Source organism: Oncorhynchus kisutch, linkage group LG15, assembly GCF_002021735.2.
Source record: "Oncorhynchus kisutch isolate 150728-3 linkage group LG15, Okis_V2, whole genome shotgun sequence".
Lineage (NCBI taxonomy): Eukaryota > Metazoa > Chordata > Actinopteri > Salmoniformes > Salmonidae > Oncorhynchus > Oncorhynchus kisutch.
The window spans coordinates 13,053,731-13,074,570 of record NC_034188.2 but is presented as its reverse complement, the minus strand read 5'-3'; the positions used below and the strand labels follow the sequence as shown (position 1 = coordinate 13,074,570).

General features: G+C 43.3%; 3 protein-coding genes across 3 annotated transcripts in view; 1 reads left to right on the top strand and 2 right to left on the bottom strand.

Annotated features, from left to right (window-relative positions):
- Positions 1-11,175, bottom strand: part of LOC109876090 (moesin) — a 29,585-nt gene extending 18,410 nt beyond the window's left edge. Inside the window, exon 1 of the mRNA XM_031789684.1 lies at positions 10,161-11,175. The gene's annotated coding sequence lies outside the window, so the exon portion shown is untranslated. The remainder of the gene's footprint in view (positions 1-10,160) is intronic.
- Positions 374-10,019, top strand: LOC109876089 (zinc finger C4H2 domain-containing protein-like). The gene is made up of 5 exons (XM_031789685.1): positions 374-537; positions 2,847-3,018; positions 8,178-8,350; positions 8,445-8,607; positions 9,381-10,019. Exons 1-5 carry the CDS (start codon positions 485-487, stop codon positions 9,492-9,494), a joined length of 675 nt encoding a protein of 224 aa, XP_031645545.1. The 5' UTR covers positions 374-484; the 3' UTR covers positions 9,495-10,019.
- Positions 10,667-20,439, bottom strand: LOC116353680 (galactose-specific cell agglutination protein gsf2-like). The gene is made up of 6 exons (XM_031791346.1): positions 20,248-20,439; positions 13,745-14,785; positions 13,164-13,605; positions 12,149-12,469; positions 10,870-11,082; positions 10,667-10,686 (listed from the first exon to the last, which is right to left on the bottom strand). The coding sequence occupies exons 2-6, from the start codon at positions 14,156-14,158 to the stop codon at positions 10,667-10,669; spliced, it is 1,410 nt and encodes a 469-aa protein (XP_031647206.1). The 5' UTR covers positions 14,159-14,785; positions 20,248-20,439.
- Between the last annotated feature and the right edge of the window lie 401 nt (positions 20,440-20,840).

Sequence of the window (20,840 nt, the reverse complement as noted above, 5' to 3'; positions counted from 1 at the left end):
ACTTCAAAGTGTTTCCTTTTAAATAGTATGAAGAATATGCACATGCTTGCTTCAGGTCCTGAGCTACAGGCAGTTAGATTTGGGTCTGTATTTTAGGCGAAAATGGAAAAAAAGAGTCCGATCCTTACAACATCTAGTTGTTATTTTGTAAAAAAATATAATATATATAAGCACCTTTATGAGTAATGTAGAGTTTAGACAGTTTACACCATCATAAAGAGGATTATATTCAAACAATGCAACCGTTTCTATTAAAAGGCTAGAACAACAATGTAACCGTTTTTATCAGACAGTGTCTGTCTGAAACAATGTAACAGTTTCCAGCTGGGGTCACTGAAGTACAATACACTTAGGCACTGTTTCTCCGCGCATGCGTGGTGCTTCACAGCGACTGTTACAGCTGACGGTATTGTTTTGATTAGCTGGTCTGCAGACCACCCTGGCCTTCCATTAAGATCTAATTTATCAGTCTAAAGACAAAACCATGGGGGACGAACAAGACATAATGTGCAAACTAGAAAACATTATGGAAATACGGTAAAAATAAAAAATTAAGTATATTCTTCTTCAAAGAAACCACATCTGGTAAATGTAGCTGGATGGCTCAGGAAAAGATCAGAGAGACGAATTGTCTCGCCAGCTGATATTAGCGTCTTGGCTTTGTTATTGTGCGAGGAAGCTAGCTATATGTGTCAACATAGCCTCGAGCAAGGTTAGCAAGCGGAGGAACTGCAAAAAAACATGTTACAGAATAGCTTGCTAGCTGTGCATTATATATAATCAATCCAGCTGTTTGCATCAACAAAAATCCAGATGCGAAGTGCTTTGCCAGATTAGCGGCTATCTGGGATCTTAGCTAGCTAGCTTTTTGTCATTAGCCAGGTTGTTAATTGGCTAACCATGGTTCATTCTGTTGGAACCAGTTACAAAGGTACACATTGTTGAACAGCTGTATAGCTTCGCGTCAGTAACATCAGTAGAAAAAATTATAGTTACACCAGTTATAACAATGTCATATGGTGCACGTCCATCTTTATGTCGGCATTCTATTACTTATTCCCATGACAAATAGTAACTCTCCTTATTTCACAATAAACTAATCGATTGCAACAGAAAACAGGTCTCTTGAAAAAATGTTATCTATCTGAAGAGACTAACCAGGTTAAATAATGTAGAAACAATAGAAAATGCCTTAGGGCAATTGGTTTCTTATTAAGCATGATTGAGTGACAGGAAGTTGAACTGACAGAACGTTGTCTTTGTGCCTTCTTCCCTGTAATCAAAATAAGTGCATTAGTAAATAGCCCAGTGGTATGTAACTACCTAATGTTGTGTAATTGGTAACTACTGCATTGGTAAATAGCCCAGTGGTATGTAACTACCTAATGTTGTGTAATTGGTAACTACTGCATTGGTAATAACTACTGTGTGTTGTTGGTAACTAGTGCATTGGTAAATAGCCCAGTGGTATGTAACTACCTAACGTTGTGTAATTGGTAACTAGTGCATTGGTAAATAGCCCGGTGGTATGTAACTACCTAACATTGTGTAATTGGTAACTAGTGCATTGGCAATAACTACTGTGTATTGTTGGTAACTAGTGCATTGGTAATAACTACTGTGTATTGTTGGTAACTAGTGCATTGGTAATAACTACTGTGTGTTGTTGGTAACTAGTGCATTGGTAATAACTACTGTGTGTTGTTGGTAACTAGTGCATTGGTAATAACTACTGTGTATTGTTGGTAACTAGTGCATTGGTAATAACTACTGTGTATTGTTGGTAATAACTACTGTGTATTGTTGGTAACTAGTGCGTTGGTAATAACTACTGTGTATTGTTGGTAACTAGTGCGTTGGTAATAACTACTGTGTATTGTTGGTAACTAGTGCATTGGTAATAACTACTGTGTATTGTTGGTAACTAGTGCATTGGTAATAACTACTGTGTATTGTTGGTAATAACTACTGTGTATTGTTGGTAATAACTACTGTGTATTGTTGGTAATAACTACTGTGTATTGTTGGTAATAACTACTGTGTGTTGTTGGTAACTAGTGCATTGGTAATAACTACTGTGTATTGTTGGTAACTACTGCATTGGTAAAAAACTACTGTGTATTGTTGGTAATAAATACTGTGTGTTGTTGGTAACTAGTGCATTGGTAATAACTACTGTGTATTGTTGGTAACTAGTGCATTGGTAATAACTACTGTGTATTGTTGGTAACTAGTGCATTGGTAATAACTACTGTGTGTTGTTGGTAACTAGTGCATTGGTAATAACTACTGTGTATTGTTGGTAACTAGTGCATTGGTAATAACTACTGTGTATTGTTGGTAACTAGTGCATTGGTAATAACTACTGTGTATTGTTGGTAATAACTACTGTGTATTGTTGGTAACTAGTGCATTGGTAATAACTACTGTGTGTAATTGGTAACTAGTGCATTGGTAATAACTACTGTGTGTAATTTGTAACTAGTGCATTGGTAATAACTACTGTGTATTGTTGGTAACTAGTGCATTGGTAATAACTACTGTGTATTGTTGGTAATACTGTTTTAGAGTGATAACTACTGTGTGTTGTTGGTAATAACTACTGTGTGTTGTTGGTAATACTGTTTTACAGTAATAACTACTGTGTATTGTTGGTAACTAGTGCATTGGTAATAACTACTGTGTATTGTTGGTAAATACTGTTTTACAGTAATAACTACTGTGTGTTGTTGGTAATAACTACTGTGTGTTGTTGGTAATAACTGCTGTGTGTTGTTGGTAATACTGTTTTACAGTGATAACTAACTAGTAATGCGTTGGTTAAACTGTGTTTTCTGTCATTTCAGGAATAAGACGGTACAGATGCAGAAGATCAAGTCTCGTCTGAAGTCAGAGTTTGAGTCCCTAGAGTCTGAGGAGAAACATCTGAAGGAATACAAACAGGAGATGGACCTCCTAATGCAGGAGAAGATGGCCCATGTAGAGGAGCTACGACTTATACACGCTGATATCAATGTGGTGGGTAGAGAGAGAGAGACAGAGACTGTGTGTGAGAGGAAGAGGCAGAAACCACTATTTTACTATTTGATCTGGGGTATTTTCATGGAAAACCAGATGTGTTAGGCTTAGTTATAGTGAAACACATCCATTCAGTTCTTCATTTTTAAGTTGATTGCAATAGTGATGTACCCTGGGTGAACAAAACATTAAGAACACCTTCCTAATGTTGAGTTGCACCCCACCACACTTTTGCCCTCAGAACAGCCTTACATTTTCTGGCATGGACTTTAAGTGTCGAAAGCATTCCACAGGGATGCTGGCCCATGTTGACTCCAATGCTTCCCACAGTTGTGCCAAGTTGGCTGGTTGTCCTCTGGGTGGTGGACTATTCTTGATACACATGGGAAACTGTTGATTGTGAAAAACCCAGCAGCATTGCAGTTCTTGACTACCATACCCCTTTCAAAAGGCATTTCAATCTTTTGTCTAACCCTCTGAATGGCACACATTCACAATCCATGTCTCAGTTGTCTCAAGGCTTAAAATCCTTCTTTAACCCGTCTCCTCCCCTTCATCTACACTGACTGAAGTGGATTTAACAAGTGACATCAATAAGGGATCATAGCTTTCACCTGGATTCACCTGGTCAGTCTGTGTCATGGAAGGAGCGTAATGTTCATCATGTTTTGTACACTCAGTGTATTTTGGTCTTTTAGTAGTAAATATAGTTTGTTTTCACCCCTAGCGTTTCAATTCTACCACTGGAATCGAGACGTAGAGGCACCTTGAGAAGGTTCCTATACATCATCTCAAGGGAGGGGTTCGGTATTAAATACACTCCCTTCTAGATGTGCTGGGTGGTACCACCTCGAGGCTTACTATAAAAGCAGGTGACAGTGTGCCTTATTTGGTAATGGTCTTGGTAAGTGGAGTGTGCCAGTATATTTAGCATGATGCTTCCTTGACCAGACTATTGTGACGTTACACAACATTCAAAAGGGCAGTAAGGCACATTTCTGCATATGACCAAATTCTACGTTTTTGTTGACCATTTCATACACATCTATGTGCTTTTATGAAGAAGAACAAATCATATACAGAGGCAAGAAGAAAAGTATGTGAACCCTTTGGAATTAGCTGGTTTTCTGCATCAATTGGTCATCAAATTGGATCTGATCTTCATTTTAGTCACAACAATAGACAAACATAGAGGGATTAAACTAGTAACACACAAATTAGTGTATTTTTCTTATCTATATTGAATACATAATTTAAACATTCACAGTGTAGGTTGGAAAAAACATGTGAACCCCTAGGCTAATGACTTCTCCAAAAGATAATTGAAATCAGGAGTCTGCTAACCTGGAGTCCAATCAATCAGACGAGATTGGAGATGTTGGTTAGAGCTGCCCTGCCCTATCAAAAACACTCACTAAATTTGAGTTTGCTATTCACAAGAAGCATTGCCTGATGTGAACCATGCCTTGAATAAAAGAGATCTCGGAAGACACAATATTAAGAATTGTTGACTTGCATAAAGCTGGAAAGGGTTACAAAACTATCTCTAGAAGCTTTGATGTTCATCAGTCCACGGTAAAACAAAGTGGCCGTCCTGCAAAGATGACTGCAAGAGAACAGCGCAGAATGCTCAATGAGATTAAGAAGAATCTTAGCGTGTCAGCTAAAGACTTACAGAAATCTCTGGAACATCTCTGTTGACGAGTCTACAATACATAAAACACTAAACAAGAATGGTTTCATGGGAGGACACCACGGAAGAAGCAAACTGCTGTTCAAAAAAACCATTGCTGCACATCTGAAGTTTGCAAAAGAGCACCTGGATGTTCCACAGCGCTACTGACTAAATATTCTGTGGACAGATGAAACTACAGTTGAGTTGTTTGCAGAAGTTGGGTGATGCAACAGGACAAAGAGCCAAAACACAGAAGTAAATCAACAACAGAATGGCTTCAACAGAAGAAAATACGCCTTCTGGAGTGGCCCAGTCAGAGTCCTGACCTCAACCCGATTGAGATGCTGTGGCAGGAGAATGAAAGGCTAACTGTCCACCAGTTGAAGCTCAACAGAAGTTGGGTGATGCAACAGGACAAAGAGCCAAAACACAGAAGTAAATCAACAACAGAATGGCTTCAACAGAAGAAAATACGCCTTCTGGAGTGGCCCAGTCAGAGTCCTGACCTCAACCCTATTGAGATGCTGTGGCATGACCTCAAGAGAGCAGTTCACAAAAGACATCCCAACAATATTGCTGAACTGAAACAGTTTTGTAAAGAGTGTCATGACGTTGGCCTCTTTGGGTATAGCAACCCCATCCCCCTCTCCCTGCCTCCCCCCTGCCTCCTTCAACTAGGCTGCTGTGGTCAGAGGTTGTAAATTCCTGAGAAGACCTCATGGACACACAGTATTAGAGAGGGTACACTTTCATAGATGACAAAGGAAATCCTTCCACCTCACAGAACTTGAGGTACGAACACATTTCATGTTCCGGAGAAAGTGTTAAAGATCTGTGAAGAATCCAGCTACGAACTGGTCCGTTTGTCACAACTTGGGAAGCTCATGGGAGACGGTGTGGCCACATTACCATAACGCTGTTTATATAATAGCCTCAGATATGAGGTTTACATCTAATTGTTGTATAAGATGAATGAGTGAGGATGATACTGTTTGTATAATTGTGTAATATGATTGTGGACTGTTTAATGAAGAAAATACAATTCCCTTTTGATTTGAACTAAATCAGAGGACCGCCCAGAGCCCAGTTAGGGTCAGACATCCTGGGACAGCCCTCTTCGGCCCTTCCGAATAAAACCCCACTGGGGTTTTCGATCAGCAGACCGGGCTTACCTCAATTACAAGATGGCTAAAGGTTGCAGACCATGTTTCTCTCATTCAAGACAATTGATGTATGGATGACTCATAGTGAAGACTGGGTTTGTACAGATAGCCAACAATTTACGACGTTTGGAATGAGACTAACGTGAGGTAAAGTAAATAATTCATTAATTCGAAGACTAATTGATCAGATAAAATATCTGAAAAGTAATTTTTAGGAAATTATAACTTTGTAATCTGAATATTTTTCCTTGGTGCCCCCCACTTCCTAGTTAATTAGTTACGCGATTAATCTTTTTTTTTTTTTACCTTTATTTTACTAGGCAAGTCAGTTAAGAACAAATTCTTATTTTCAATGACGGCCTAGGAACAGTGGGTTAACTGCCTGTTCAGGGGCGCGTAATAACTAATTACAGAGAATCTTTGATAAAAACTATAAGTCTTCAGTTAATGAGAGTAAAGACACAACAGGAGGAATGGTCCAAAATTCCTGCTGACCGTTGTGCAGGTCTGATCCACAACTACAGAAAACATTTGGTTGAGGTTATTGCTGCCAAACCGGTTATTAAATGGAAAGGTCCACATAGTTTTTCCACCCTGTACTTGTACACAGTGTGTTCAATAAAAACATGAAAACATATAATTGTTTGTGTTATTAGTTGAAGCAGACTGTGTTTGTCTGTTGTTGTGAATTAGATAAAGATCAGATACAATTTTATTACCAATTTATGCAGAAATTCAGGTATTTCCAAAGGGTTCACAAACGTTCTCTTGCCACTAAGTTCTGAAAATCATGTTAATATTCATAGCTACAGCCATCGTAACAAGACATAGATGACAATGGTGGTCAAATCTTTTCCCAACTGCTACGGCTGATTGGTGTTGCAGTCCGCTAAAACAGGTGGCTCATAGTTCAGTGGTTGTGAGCAGTAATCTCACAGGGGGAGATTTTTGTTATTTACAATAGTCATCCCATGTCCTCACACTTCCAATTCTGAAAAATGAAAGCCTACCTGTGAGAGGGGTCACCCTGGTAGTAGTTTTAGGATTTTATACCGTACTCAAAACCAATCTGTGAGTTAATTTGACCATTGGAAAAGCGCCAATGGGTTTGATTGAATTGAGCCTCTAATCTTCATTTTCAAGATGATGCACTTTTCTCTCCAACACCACAATAAATGTGAGTCCACATTTCAATTACTTCTTTTTCACCCAATGGGGAATTCACATTTACACAGTAAGTGGTACTAGATGTCAGTAACTCTGCACCTCAACACTGTCAGATAACTGTCCAGAGTTGTGTTTGGTAATAGATGTCATTAACTCTGCACCTCTCAACACTGTCAGATAACTGTTCAGAGTTGTGTTTGGTAATAGATGTCATTAACTCTGCACCTCAACACTGTCAGATAACTGTCCAGAGTTGTGTTTGGTAATAGATGTCAGGAACTCTGCACCTCAACAGTGTCAGATAACTGTCCAGAGTTGTGTTTGGTAATAGATGTCATTAACTCTGCACCTCAACACTGTCAGATAACTGTCCAGAGTTGTGTTTGGTAATAGATGTCAGGAACTCTGCACCTCAACAGTGTCAGATAACTGTCCAGAGTTGTGTTTGGTAATAGATGTCATTAACTCTGCACCTCAACACTGTCAGATAACTGTCCAGAGTTGTGTTTGGTAATAGATGTCAGGAACTCTGCACCTCAACAGTGTCAGATAACTGTCCAGAGTTGTGTTTGCTCACAATGCACAACATTTTATTCTCAGATTGCTTCAGTGGACTTCTGGCAATTACACTTTAGTGAGAAAGTGTTGGGATCAGGTACAACTACATTTACCCAATCCCAAAATTAATATTCATGAACAACTCCCTCACCCACAACTTCTCACCTGAAAGCATTTTTGCAAAATGTGAAAGGATTGGGCAAAAGCTGAAATGGGGTTGAGATTTACACAAAAATAACTAACTATTTAAGGTTCTTTCTCCTCTCTCTCTCTACCTCCTCCTTCTCTCTCCCATTCTCTCCTTCTCCTCTCCCCTTCCATCTCTCTCCTTCTCCTCTTCTTCTTCCTTCTCTCTCCCATTCTCTCCTTCTTCCTTCTCTCCCCCATTCTCTCCTTCTTCCTTCTCTCTCCCATTCTCTCCTTCTTCCTTCTCTCTCCCATTCTCTCCTTCTTCCTTCTCTCTCCCATTCTCTCCTTCTTCCTTCTCTCTCCCATTCTCTCCTTCTTCCTTCTCTCCCCCATTCTCTCCTTCTTCCTTCTCTCTCCCATTCTCTCCTTCTCCTCTCCCCTTCCATCTCTCTCTTTCTCCTCCCCAGATGGAGAGCACTATAAAGCAGTCAGAGAACGACCTGAACAAGCTGCTGGAGACGACGCGGAGGCTCCATGATGACTACAAACCCCTGAAGGAACATGTAGACGCCCTGAGGATGACCCTGGGCCTTCACAGACTTCCCAACCTCAACGAAGAGGAGGAGAAACTCTCTCTGGAGTCAGTACACTTACTATACACACACACACGGTCGCACAGGCCCTCACACACACATCAACTTGTTCTCTGTGCTATCTTCTATCTGTTGCCATAGTTACTTTGAGAAACAGAAGGCTGAGTGGCAGAAGGAGCCTCATGAGCCCACAATCCCAGAATCCCTTGCAGCAGCGGCTGCTGCGGCCCAACAACTCCAGGTCTCCCGGAAACAAGACGCCCGCCAGACTGCCACTTTCAGACAACAGCCCCCTCCCATGAAGGTACACAATACACACCCTCCCATGAAGGTACACAATACACACCCTCCCATGAAAATACACAGTACACACCCACCTATGAAGGTCCATAGTACACACCCTCCTATGAAGGTCCATAGTACACACCCTCCTATGAAGGTCCATAGTACACACCCTCCTATGAAGGTCCATAGTACACACCCTCCTATGAAGGTACACAGTACACACCCTCCTATGAAGGTACACACTTCCCTATGAAGGTACACACCCTTCTATGAAGGTCCATAGTACACACCCTCCTATGAAGGTACACACCCCCCTATGAAGGTCCATAGTACACACCCTCCTATGAAGGTCCATAGTACACACCTATGAAGGTCCATAGTACACACCCTCCTATGAAGGTCCACAGTACACCCCCCCCTATGAAGGTACACACCCTCCTATGTAGGTACACACCCTCCTATGAAGGTACACACTTCCCTATGAAGGTACACACCCTTCTATGAAGGTCCATAGTACACACCCTCCTATGAAGGTACACACCCCCCTATGAAGGTACACACCCTCCTATGAAGGTCCATAGTACACACCCTCCTATGAAGGTCCACAGTACACCCCCCCCTATGAAGGTACACACCCTCCTATGAAGGTACACACCCTCCTATGTAGATACACACCCTCCTATGTAGGTACACACCCTCCTCCCCCATCTGTACCTACACAATAATGACACTGTACTGACTTCTGTATGGACATAGTAATGACACACTATAACATCTCTGTCCTCTCTCCAGGCCTGTCTGTCATGCCACCAGCAGATCCATCGTAACGCTCCTATCTGTCCACTGTGTAAGGCCAAGAGTCGCTCCCGCAACCCCAAGAAACCCAAGAGGAAGCCTGACGAGTAGACACACACACACACACACCTCATATTGCTACATTTCAGTAAAACATATCTTCATAACCTTCTCCATGCCATGGAACCTGCATTTAGTATTAACTTCATTATCCTAAGTGTTTTTTAATGGTGCTAAAGTGTTGAAATGTAATTGGTTAAGGTTTAATAGACCGTAACCATGTTATATGCAATAATACAAACCATTATGCTGTAGCTGTACCCATGTTGTGATTGGTTAAGGCGTTATAAATGTAAAACTGACTGAATGTACTTGTTACTCTGTATTTAGTAGGTTTACATTGCATGAACACTTTCCATGGCTGAGCTATAATGACTGTGTTGTAACTGTTTGTGATGATATGAAAGTGGGTTTTATTGTTGCAGTGTATAACCCAGGAAGTTGTTCTAATGTTTACTGAACACATAAGGGACGGTCAAGGACTGAGAAAACCATGACCCTTATTTGCTTTTAACAGTGTTGTAATGTGAAACTTTAATACAATAATTCAAAAATAAATGGCTGTTTTGTACTGCAGTTGGAATTGTATTTTCTTCTAGATGAAGATGAATCTCATTATATTACAGGGTCACACACAGGGCTCTGATCAGAAGTAGTGCACTATATGGGGAATATTTCAGATAGGTCCGCATGGTGATAGTGCCAGTATGAAGGTACCTTCAGCTCAGTTCTTGTACTGTCGTCAAGAAGTCGTCAGGTTAACATTCTGGGCCTTCAGGGTAATTCTTTATTGACATTCTGTTGGCAGGTTACATCCAGATTGCTGTTCCATCTCCAAGGTAACCCCAGGTTGCTGTGACTCGCTATGGCCTGCTGGGTGTCAGAGGTCTTGTGGAGGCTCCTCAGCAGCTCACCCAAATTGCACACTGGGAGAATCTCATTTACATACTCCTGGCATCCTCTCTCCTTGCCTCCTCAAAGCCCATTGGATGAGAAAGCCAGAGGTCCATCCCCTCTGACCTTCTCCTCCAATCGGTTTAGAGAAGTAGAGAGGACGTGAGGAGTATGTAAATGAGATTCTCCCGCGGCGTTCTCCAACACCAGAACACAGATTGATTTACCTAAATGAGGGACATTCTGTTCCCATAGGGCTTCTGCTTCTTGGGATTGTTTGCAGTTCAGAGAGCCGGTTAAGTGTACAGGAACATAAGGACAGAAACGGATTATAATAACATGGCAGCAGCTACAGAACCAAAACAGAGAAGAACACAAATACTATGAGCAGTCTGGACGGTACCGTGTGTGTTGTACCCTGTGGTAGAGGTGTGGTGTTGTACCCTGTGGTAGAGGTGTTGTACCCTGTGGTAGAGGTGGTGTACCCTGTGGTAGAGGTGTTGTACCCTGTTGTAAAGGTGTGGTGTTGTACCCTGTTGTAGAGGTGTGGTGTTGTACCCTGTGGTAGAGGTGTTGTACCCTGTGGTAGAGGTGTTGTACCCTGTTGTAGAGGTGTGTTGTACCCTGTTGTAGAGGTGTGGTGTTGTATCCTGTTGTAGAGGTATGTTGTACCCTGTTGTAGAGGTGTGGTGTACCCTGTTGTAGAGGTGTGGGGTTGTATCCCGTTGTAGAGGTATGTTGTACCCTGTTGTAGAGGTGTGGGGTTGTACCCTGTTGTAGAGGTGTGTTGTACCCTGTTGTAGAGGTGTGTGTTGTACCCTGTTGTAGAGGTGTGTGTTGTGTTGTACCCTGTTACAGAGGTGTGTGTTGTGTTGTACCCTGTTGTAGAGGTGTGTGTTGTACCCTGTTGTAGAGGTGTGTGTTGTGTTGTACCCTGTTGTAGAGGTGTGGTGTTGTACCCTGTTGTAGTGGTGTTGTGTTGTACCCTGTTGCAGAGGTGTGTGTTGTGTTGTACCCTGTTACAGAGGTGTGTGTTGTGTTGTACCCTGTTGTAGAGGTGTGGTGTTGTACCCTGTTGTAGTGGTGTTGTGTTGTACCCTGTTGCAGAGGTGTGTGTTGTGTTTTACCCTGTCGTAGAGGTGTGTGTTGTGTTGTACCCTGTTGTAGAGGTGTGTGCTGTGTTGTACCCTGTTGTAGAGGTGTGTGCTGTGTTGTACCCTGTTGTAGAGGTGTGTGCTGTGTTGTACCCTGTTGTAGAGGTGTGTGCTGTGTTGCACCCTGTTGTAGAGGTGTGTTGTACCCTGTTGTAGAGGTGTGTGCTGTGTTGTACCCTGTTGTAGAGGTGTGTGCTGTGTTGTACCCTGTTGTAGAGGTGTGTGCTGTGTTGTACCCTGTTGTAGAGGTGTGTGCTGTGTTGCGCCCTGTTGTAGAGGTGTGTGCTGTGTTGCACCCTGTTGTAGAGGTGTGTTGTACCCTGTTGTAGAGGTGTGTGCTGTGTTGTACCCTGTTGTAGAGGTGTGTGCTGTGTTGTACCCTGTTGTAGAGGTGTGTGCTGTGTTGTACCCTGTTGTAGAGGTGTGTGCTGTGTTGCACCCTGTTGTAGAGGTGTGTGCAGTGTTGCACCCTGTTGTAGAGGTGTGTGTTGTGTTGCACCCTGTTGTAGAGGTGTGTGCTGTGTTGTACCCTGTTGTAGAGGTGTGTGCTGTGTTGTACCCTGTTGTAGAGGTGTGTGCTGTGTTGCACCCTGTTGTAGAGGTGGTGTACCCTGTGGTAGAGGTGTTGTACCCTGTTGTAAAGGTGTGGTGTTGTACCCTGTTGTAGAGGTGTGGTGTTGTACCCTGTGGTAGAGGTGTTGTACCCTGTGGTAGAGGTGTTGTACCCTGTGGTAGAGGTGTTGTACCCTGTGGTAGAGGTGGTGTACCCTGTGGTAGAGGTGTTGTACCCTGTTGTAAAGGTGTGGTGTTGTACCCTGTTGTAGAGGTGTGGTGTTGTACCCTGTGGTAGAGGTGTTGTACCCTGTGGTAGAGGTGTTGTACCCTGTTGTAGAGGTGTGTTGTACCCTGTTGTAGAGGTGTGGTGTTGTATCCTGTTGTAGAGGTATGTTGTACCCTGTTGTAGAGGTGTGGTGTACCCTGTTGTAGAGGTGTGGGGTTGTATCCCGTTGTAGAGGTATGTTGTACCCTGTTGTAGAGGTGTGGGGTTGTACCCTGTTGTAGAGGTGTGTTGTACCCTGTTGTAGAGGTGTGTGTTGTACCCTGTTGTAGAGGTGTGTGTTGTGTTGTACCCTGTTACAGAGGTGTGTGTTGTGTTGTACCCTGTTGTAGAGGTGTGTGTTGTACCCTGTTGTAGAGGTGTGTGTTGTGTTGTACCCTGTTGTAGAGGTGTGGTGTTGTACCCTGTTGTAGTGGTGTTGTGTTGTACCCTGTTGCAGAGGTGTGTGTTGTGTTGTACCCTGTTACAGAGGTGTGTGTTGTGTTGTACCCTGTTGTAGAGGTGTGGTGTTGTACCCTGTTGTAGTGGTGTTGTGTTGTACCCTGTTGCAGAGGTGTGTGTTGTGTTTTACCCTGTCGTAGAGGTGTGTGTTGTGTTGTACCCTGTTGTAGAGGTGTGTGCTGTGTTGTACCCTGTTGTAGAGGTGTGTGCTGTGTTGTACCCTGTTGTAGAGGTGTGTGCTGTGTTGTACCCTGTTGTAGAGGTGTGTGCTGTGTTGCACCCTGTTGTAGAGGTGTGTTGTACCCTGTTGTAGAGGTGTGTGCTGTGTTGTACCCTGTTGTAGAGGTGTGTGCTGTGTTGTACCCTGTTGTAGAGGTGTGTGCTGTGTTGTACCCTGTTGTAGAGGTGTGTGCTGTGTTGCGCCCTGTTGTAGAGGTGTGTGCTGTGTTGCACCCTGTTGTAGAGGTGTGTTGTACCCTGTTGTAGAGGTGTGTGCTGTGTTGTACCCTGTTGTAGAGGTGTGTGCTGTGTTGTACCCTGTTGTAGAGGTGTGTGCTGTGTTGTACCCTGTTGTAGAGGTGTGTGCTGTGTTGCACCCTGTTGTAGAGGTGTGTGCAGTGTTGCACCCTGTTGTAGAGGTGTGTGTTGTGTTGCACCCTGTTGTAGAGGTGTGTGCTGTGTTGTACCCTGTTGTAGAGGTGTGTGCTGTGTTGTACCCTGTTGTAGAGGTGTGTGCTGTGTTGCACCCTGTTGTAGAGGTGTGTAGTTTATCCTCCAGTGTGTTAATGTCCAGTTGAGTAGCCTTCTTCCCGATGAAGGTGTTCAGGGCTGCCTGCTGCCACACACACACACACACACACACACACACACACACACACGCATACACAGAGCATGTGTCAGTAAATTACTCAGCCAGTAGAGACATGCAGCTCAAAAGATAAGAGACAGTCATGTGACAAGAAAGATTATTTTACCCGTCTCATCTCCTCTGTGAATGTCTGGGGCTTCAGGACAGAGATGAGCTGTAGGGGGACTAGCTGGGTCCCAGTCTGGGGCTTCAGGACAGGGATGAGCTGTAGGGGGACCAGCTGGGTCCCAGTCTGGAGCTTCAGGGCAGAGATGAGCTGTAGGGGGACCAGCTGGGTCCCAGTCTGGAGCTTCAGGGCAGAGATGAGCTGTAGGGGGACCAGCTGGGTCGCAGTCTGGAGCTTCAGGGCAGAGATGAGCTGTAGGGGGACCAGCTGGGTCCCAGTCTGGAGCTTCAGGGCAGAGATGAGCTGTAGGGGGGCCAGCTGGGTCCCAGTCTGGGGCTTCATGGCAGAGATGAGCTGTAGGGGGACCAGTTGGGTTGGTCCTGTCCTCGCTCTTGCAGGGTCCAAACACTGCATACTCTTCTGCAGGTCTTTCTCCTGTGTCTCCCTCTGTCCTTCAGGGTTGGGGGGCTTCCCTCTGCAGGGCTTTCTCCTGTTTCTCCCTCTGTCCTTCAGGGTCGGGGGGCTTCCCTCTGCAGGGCTTTCTCCTGTCTCTCCCTCTGTCCTTTAGGGTTGGGGGGCTTCCCTCTGCAGGTCTTTCTCCTGTCTCTCCCTCTGTCCTTCAGGGTTGGGGGTCTTCCCTCTGCAGGGCATTCTCCTGTCTCTCCCTCTGTCCTTCAGGGTTGGGGGGCTTCCCTCTGCAGGTCTTTCTCCTGTCTCTCCCTCTGTCCTTCAGGGTTGGGGGGCTTCCCTCTGCAGGTCTTTCTCCTGTCTCTCCCTCTGTCCTTCAGGGTCGGGGGGGCTTCCCTCTGCAGGTCTTTCTCCTGTCTCTCCCTCTGTCCTTCAGGGTTGGGGGGCTTCCCTCTGCAGGGCTTTCTCCTGTCTCTCCCTCTGTCCTTCAGGGTTGGGGGGCTTCCCTCTGCAGGTCTTTCTCCTGTCTCTCCCTCTGTCCTTCAGGGTTGGGGGGCTTCCCTCTGCAGGTCTTTCTCCTGTCTCTCCCTCTGTCCTTCAGGGTTGGGTGGCTTCCCTCTGCAGGTCTTTCTCCTGTAGAGGGAAATATTTCCCCCTCATCAATCTACACACAATACCCCATAGTGACAAAGTGAAAACAGGTTTTTCAAAAAATGTTGCTAATTTATTTAAAAAATAATAACAGTAATTATTCAGACCCTTTGCTATGAGACTTGAAATTGAGCTCAGGTGCATCCTGTTTCCATTGATCATCCTTGAGATGTTTCTATAACTTGATTGGAGTCCACCTGTGGCAAATTCAATTGAGTGGACATGATTTGGAAAGACACACACCTGTCTATATAAGGTCCCACAGTTGACTGTGCAAAAACAAGGTCACGTTTGGAACCACCAAGACTCTTCCTAGAGCTAGCCTCACAGCCAAACTGAGCAATCAAGGGAGAAGGGCCTTGGTCAGGGAGGTGACCAAGAACCCAATGGTCACTCTGACAGAGCTCCAGAGTTTCCCTGTGGAGATGGGAGAACCTTTGTTAGAGGAATTTAGTTCCTATGTGTTCATTAACCAATTCAATTAAAACACTCTGTCCGTTTATAAGAATTTGTAAGGTTCTTATTTACATAAAATAGACAGAGACCAGTCATCAACATGAACCAATAGCGTTTATTCTCGAGAGCTCTGATCATAATACCATGTACATTGGTTTATACACCTCACATTTCGTCATAAATGTCCCTCCTCCTCTCAGATACAATGGCAATATAGTTCACAAGCCTTCTCACATTGTCTGCCACCTGTTAAACAACCTACTACAAGCCCAAGGTCTTTCCCCTCCCTGGGTGGGGACAGAATGTCCTGTAAGGAACACAGTATTCCAGCCGGTCTGACGAGAGCTCCATTCATTTCTAACAAGGAACAGAAAGTCCTTGTTCTAATTCTTCACTAAAACTACATACATTATATTCAGTGTTTTGATTATAATACGATTCATTCAAACAGTGACAGGGTAGTATTCTGTTTAGTTATAGTTCTACGTTAAATGGATACATCATTTAGTCATTATTCATATAAATCCCATAACAATCCACACTTTGACTAAATATTATACACACAAGCACACATCTATTTTTATTAGATAACAATCCTCACTTAGACTAAAAATTAAAAATCACACCTATTTTTATTAGAAATATCTCTAGTTATCCAAATTCAACCAACAAAGACCAATATATATATTTACATTGACTGTTCTAGGACAGAATCATAACTCTTCTTATCAGGATTTTCTTTATAATCTTTATCAAAGAAACAGTCTAAACATCAAAAATGGTCTCCTCCAACATAGGCTCCTCGTATGTGAATGAGCCGGATCCATCTACTAGATCTGGAGTCATGTATTCATCATTCTACTGGTCAGAGCTCGGAATCGGTCCCTATCTCACCTTCTGTTGTCTCATCGATTTCTCCAGAGTCCTGGAAATGAGATCTTTCACGCACATCCACACAAAACTAACACAGTCACACAGGTGAAGGTTGCCCACAACACAGGATCATGCCATTTATTCATTTCCCAAACACACTATCAAACCAATTTGTTAGAGCATTATCTACCACCGAGTTCTCTGCCAGAGCCTTGGTCACTGATCCGTCTGGAGCTGTGTCATTTTGGGATGAAAGTACAACATTCTGCTCTGAACCTCATACACCCCCAGCCTTTTCAACCATTAACATGTCCAAGGCTTTTCTATTCTGACATCCCATCAACCTAGTTGCAGCTGTTATCACCAGAAGATGCTTGATTCCAATCCAGAACCAATCAGGTAAACACCTTGGAACTCCAATGCTATCAATGTAAATTCTAGGGTCAAAAGGATCCTGACGGAGCACTCCTTCTCTCTCTTCTACCTGGCTCTGGGTAAGGGTGAAGAGCATGCCTAGCTGCACAACTACCGGTCCAATTGGTAGGCAGGTTATGTCACAGTCTCACACCTCCACAAATCACCAGACATCCACTCCAGGCCTTTTCATCCACCAGTCTTGTCGGTTGTAACATTCTCTGTCCTATTGCATGTTCTTACTTCCCCTACGTCCCATCTGTGTGTGATGTCGCGAGCCATACAATAATAATGTCCTCCTGTAACTGTGAAAGGGGGAAGTCTGGATGTAATGGGCATATGGGGAAATAGATAATGCAGATCAATGCAACTGTCACTGTCTGGCTTCCCTGCCCTCATGACCATTCAGGTCCGTGAGAGCTGGAATTATTACTGGTTGGTAGGTGATCAAATACTTATTTCATGCAATAAAATGCAAATGAATTACTTAAAAATCATACAATGTGATTTTCCGGAATTTTGTTTTAGATTCCGTCTCTCACAGTTTTTAAAATTAATTTTACCTTTATTTAACTAGGCAAGTCAGTTAAGAACAAATTCTTATTTTCAATGAGGGCCTAGGAACAGTGGGATAACTGCCTGTTCAGGGGCAGAACGACAGATTTGTACCGTGTCAGCTCGGGGGTTCGAACTTGCAACCTTCCAGTTACTAGTCCAACGCTCTGACCACTAGGCTACCCTGCCGCCCCACAGTTGAAGTGTACCTATGATAAAAATGACAGACTTCTACATGCTATGTAGGAAAACCTGCAAAATCGGCAGTGTATCAAATACTTGTTCTCCCCACTGTATATGTGCTTGTCTATTTAAACAGTCACCTTTCTCTCCTTTCTTATTTCACAGACACTAGTCAATGCTACTATTTCGACCTGATTGTGCAGAATAATTTCTGGGAAATGTTTCCGTGTTTAACACCTTAGTTCCTGAAACCAACTCAGTTTTACTCCACTCAGTGACTGTTATCTACCCATTCTGTGTCACTCCTATCTTGCTAATTTCCTGACCACCCTTCTCCACTTTCTCCTCTCTGCTCCCAAACCCTCAAGGTCTCAGCAGTGCGGGGAGGGCTCCTCCATCTGCACCTTCCTCCTCTCTGCTCTCAAACCCTCAAGGTCTCAGCAGTGTGGGGAGGGTTCCTCCATCTGCCCTTCCTCCTCTCTGCTCTCAAACCCTCAAGGTGTCAGCAGTGCGGGGAGGGTTTCTCCATCTGCACCTTCCTTCTCTCTGCTCTCGAACCCTCAAGGTCTCAGCAGTGCGGGGAGGGCTCCTCCATCTGCCCTTCCTCCTCTCTGCTCTCAAACCCTCAAGGTCTCAGCAGTGCGGGGAGGGTTCCTCCATCTGCACCTTCCTTCTCTCTGCTCTCAAACCCTCAAGGTCTCAGCAGTGCGGGGAGGGCTCCTCCATCTGCCCTTCCTCCTCTCTGCTCTCAAACCCTCAAGGTCTCAGCAGTGCGGGGAGGGCTCCTCCATCTGCACCTTCCTCCTCTCTGCTCTCAAACCATCAAGGTCTCAGCAGTGCGGGGAGGGCTCCTCCATCTGCCCTTCCTCCTATCTGTCTGTCGCTCTTTCTCATAACAGTCCATAACAACTATGTGTTGTTTCCAAATATGAACTAAGTGTCTCACTGTTTGGCTTTATCTGAACTCATGGATTTCTTGGAAAAACATGTCTATGGTGGCAATTTCTAAAGTCCTTACGTAGGTTAATTAAGGTTCTCGATCCTATCAATAATCCTGAATCACCGCAGATGTCATATATTCCTGTCCTGTTGGCCTTGATTAGGTTCTAAATACTTAACATAAGTCTACCATTAATCCAGGGCTATGCCATTTCCTTCTGTTCATTGGTTCAAATTACAATTATGTCAAAGAGCTATAAACTCCATCGTAATTAATTGACCTTAAAATCAGTATCACAAATGACCACACATTCATTATCCAAATGGCCCTCCCCTGAGGCTGATCAGACCACAAGGGAATGCCATGATAGAGGTCAAAGGTCATACCCCCCTTTTACAGCCGTGTTCCATTCTATATTAGACATATTAAAGAACCCTTTATCTAATTATCTCACGTGTTTAATTAAAACTCAGAAAACAAAACCTCTAATATTCTATATGTGTGTACCCCTTTAAGATATCGTGTCTCTAGGAAAATGGAAATCTCCCTAATCCCTAATGTTTACTACAAACAAAACCTAATAATAATGATCATTCTATTGTACTCCCTCAAATCATTAGTTTTAGATTTCCTCAATGGTTATATCTAAGATCCCATTCAGTCTCTCTTCAAATAGTCTCTCTTCAAATAGTCTCCCCAAAATGCTTGACAGGAATACCCTGCCATTAGACACACAACTGTGATAAACGTGCACTGTCCCTTTAAAATAAAATTAACTCAACCTGCAACCCACTTTGCTGACATGTCATGGTTCCACATAATGGAAACAGATTATAATGTTAGTATACCTTAACTTCCTGTTCAATTTCACTGGTGTTACCTAAACAATCAAACCAAAAATCAATAATCGGGAACTATTCACTATTCGTAAAACTTTTACGATTCAACTATTCAGACCTCCCTCTCTTATAGCCAAATATAGCCCAGTGAGCGCCACCAACCAGTGATGCCCACCTAGCAATTTTGTTGCTAGTTTTAGCATCTTTCCAGACTACCCTGACGAATTTAGCTACTTTAAAATAAATGTATTTGGAACTTTTAACAACTTTCTGATTAGTGACTCAAAGCTATAATGAACGCATTTCCCTCTAAATGACAAAAACAATTGTCTCTGTCACCCTCAGTCACCACATCATTGACTGGCTGCAAAAGTGCATTGTGAGTGCCGTCAGCAGCAGGCGCTCAGCCCGTGCCCAGGCAGCAGCAACTTCAGCGAACTGCAAATCATTGTTGGCTGACTGCAGCAGCAGTAGTACGGGTTCGACAAGCCAAACCCAATGAATCACAAATGTTTGATCTTGAACAGAACTTACAACATCAGTCAACTTCTCTCAATCAAAATTGTACTGCCAAAAGTACAGAAAAGAGTGTACCTGAACAACTGCCAAATCAATTTGAGTAACGTTATTGTGTATTCAACGTAATGACGCAGTTTTACGTTATCACGCAACAATTCAACCTACCCCTATGCAAAGATATACCCTCTACTCGGATTGAGTTCTGCTTTAATTCTATCGTAAAAGTAAAATCAAACTTTCCAACTTTCTCTACTCCAAAATGTAAACATACCATGTACTTCGCTAAATTTATAACGTATGTCAGTCAACCCATAAGAATAATAACATTTCGATGGGCACAACTCTATCGTAATTATTTATTCGTTATTATATAGAATTCATTAGATTTAGGTAACTGTCTCTTCTATGATTCAGCATTTTAAATACGACTCCATTCCTAATACTTTATTCCAGCGGGGTATTTAGGCAAGACAGCGTATTCCAACGTCATTGCCCCGCTATTATTTAGAATGGATTGGTCTTTCAAATTAACCTAAACAAGCTATTAAAACGTTCAGTTTCTATCCTAAACAAACACTACCTAACGGTATCTCTCCCGGCAAAACACATCAGTATTTGAATTATAATACATTTTATTCCATCGGTGCCAAGGCTGAGATACGAACCTGAGTCTCTCGCAGTGTAGGTAAGAGTTCCACCCCTCGACCACCATCACTATTGGAATGACAGATCCTTCCCGCCAATAGTCGCAAACTCCGGCACCGAGACAATTCCCTGAAAATAGCCCAAATTTAAAGGTCCAAGCTTTTCCCCAGGGAGGATTCTCCTTACTCTCTCTCTCTCGTTTTCTCTGTATGTCCCCGTATCTTGTAACCTGGTATTTAACCCTTGACTATCTACATCTTTCTTTTGACTGTCTCTATACACTAGAGTAGCTTCACTCGTTGTGAATCCAGCCACATGTCAGATTTCAAAAAGGCTTTTCAGCGAAAGCATAAGATGCTATTATCTGATGATAGCACAACAGTAAACAAAGCGAGAATTTCACCCTGCAGGCACTACGCAAAACGCAGAAATAAAATATAAATCATGCCTTACCTTTGACGAGCTTCTTTTGTTGGCACTCCACTATGTCCCATAAACATCACAAATGGTCCTTTTGTTCGATTAATTCAGTCGATATAATATCCAAAATGTCCATTTATTTGGCGCGTTTGATCCAGAAAAACACAAATACTCACAGACATGATTCAAACAG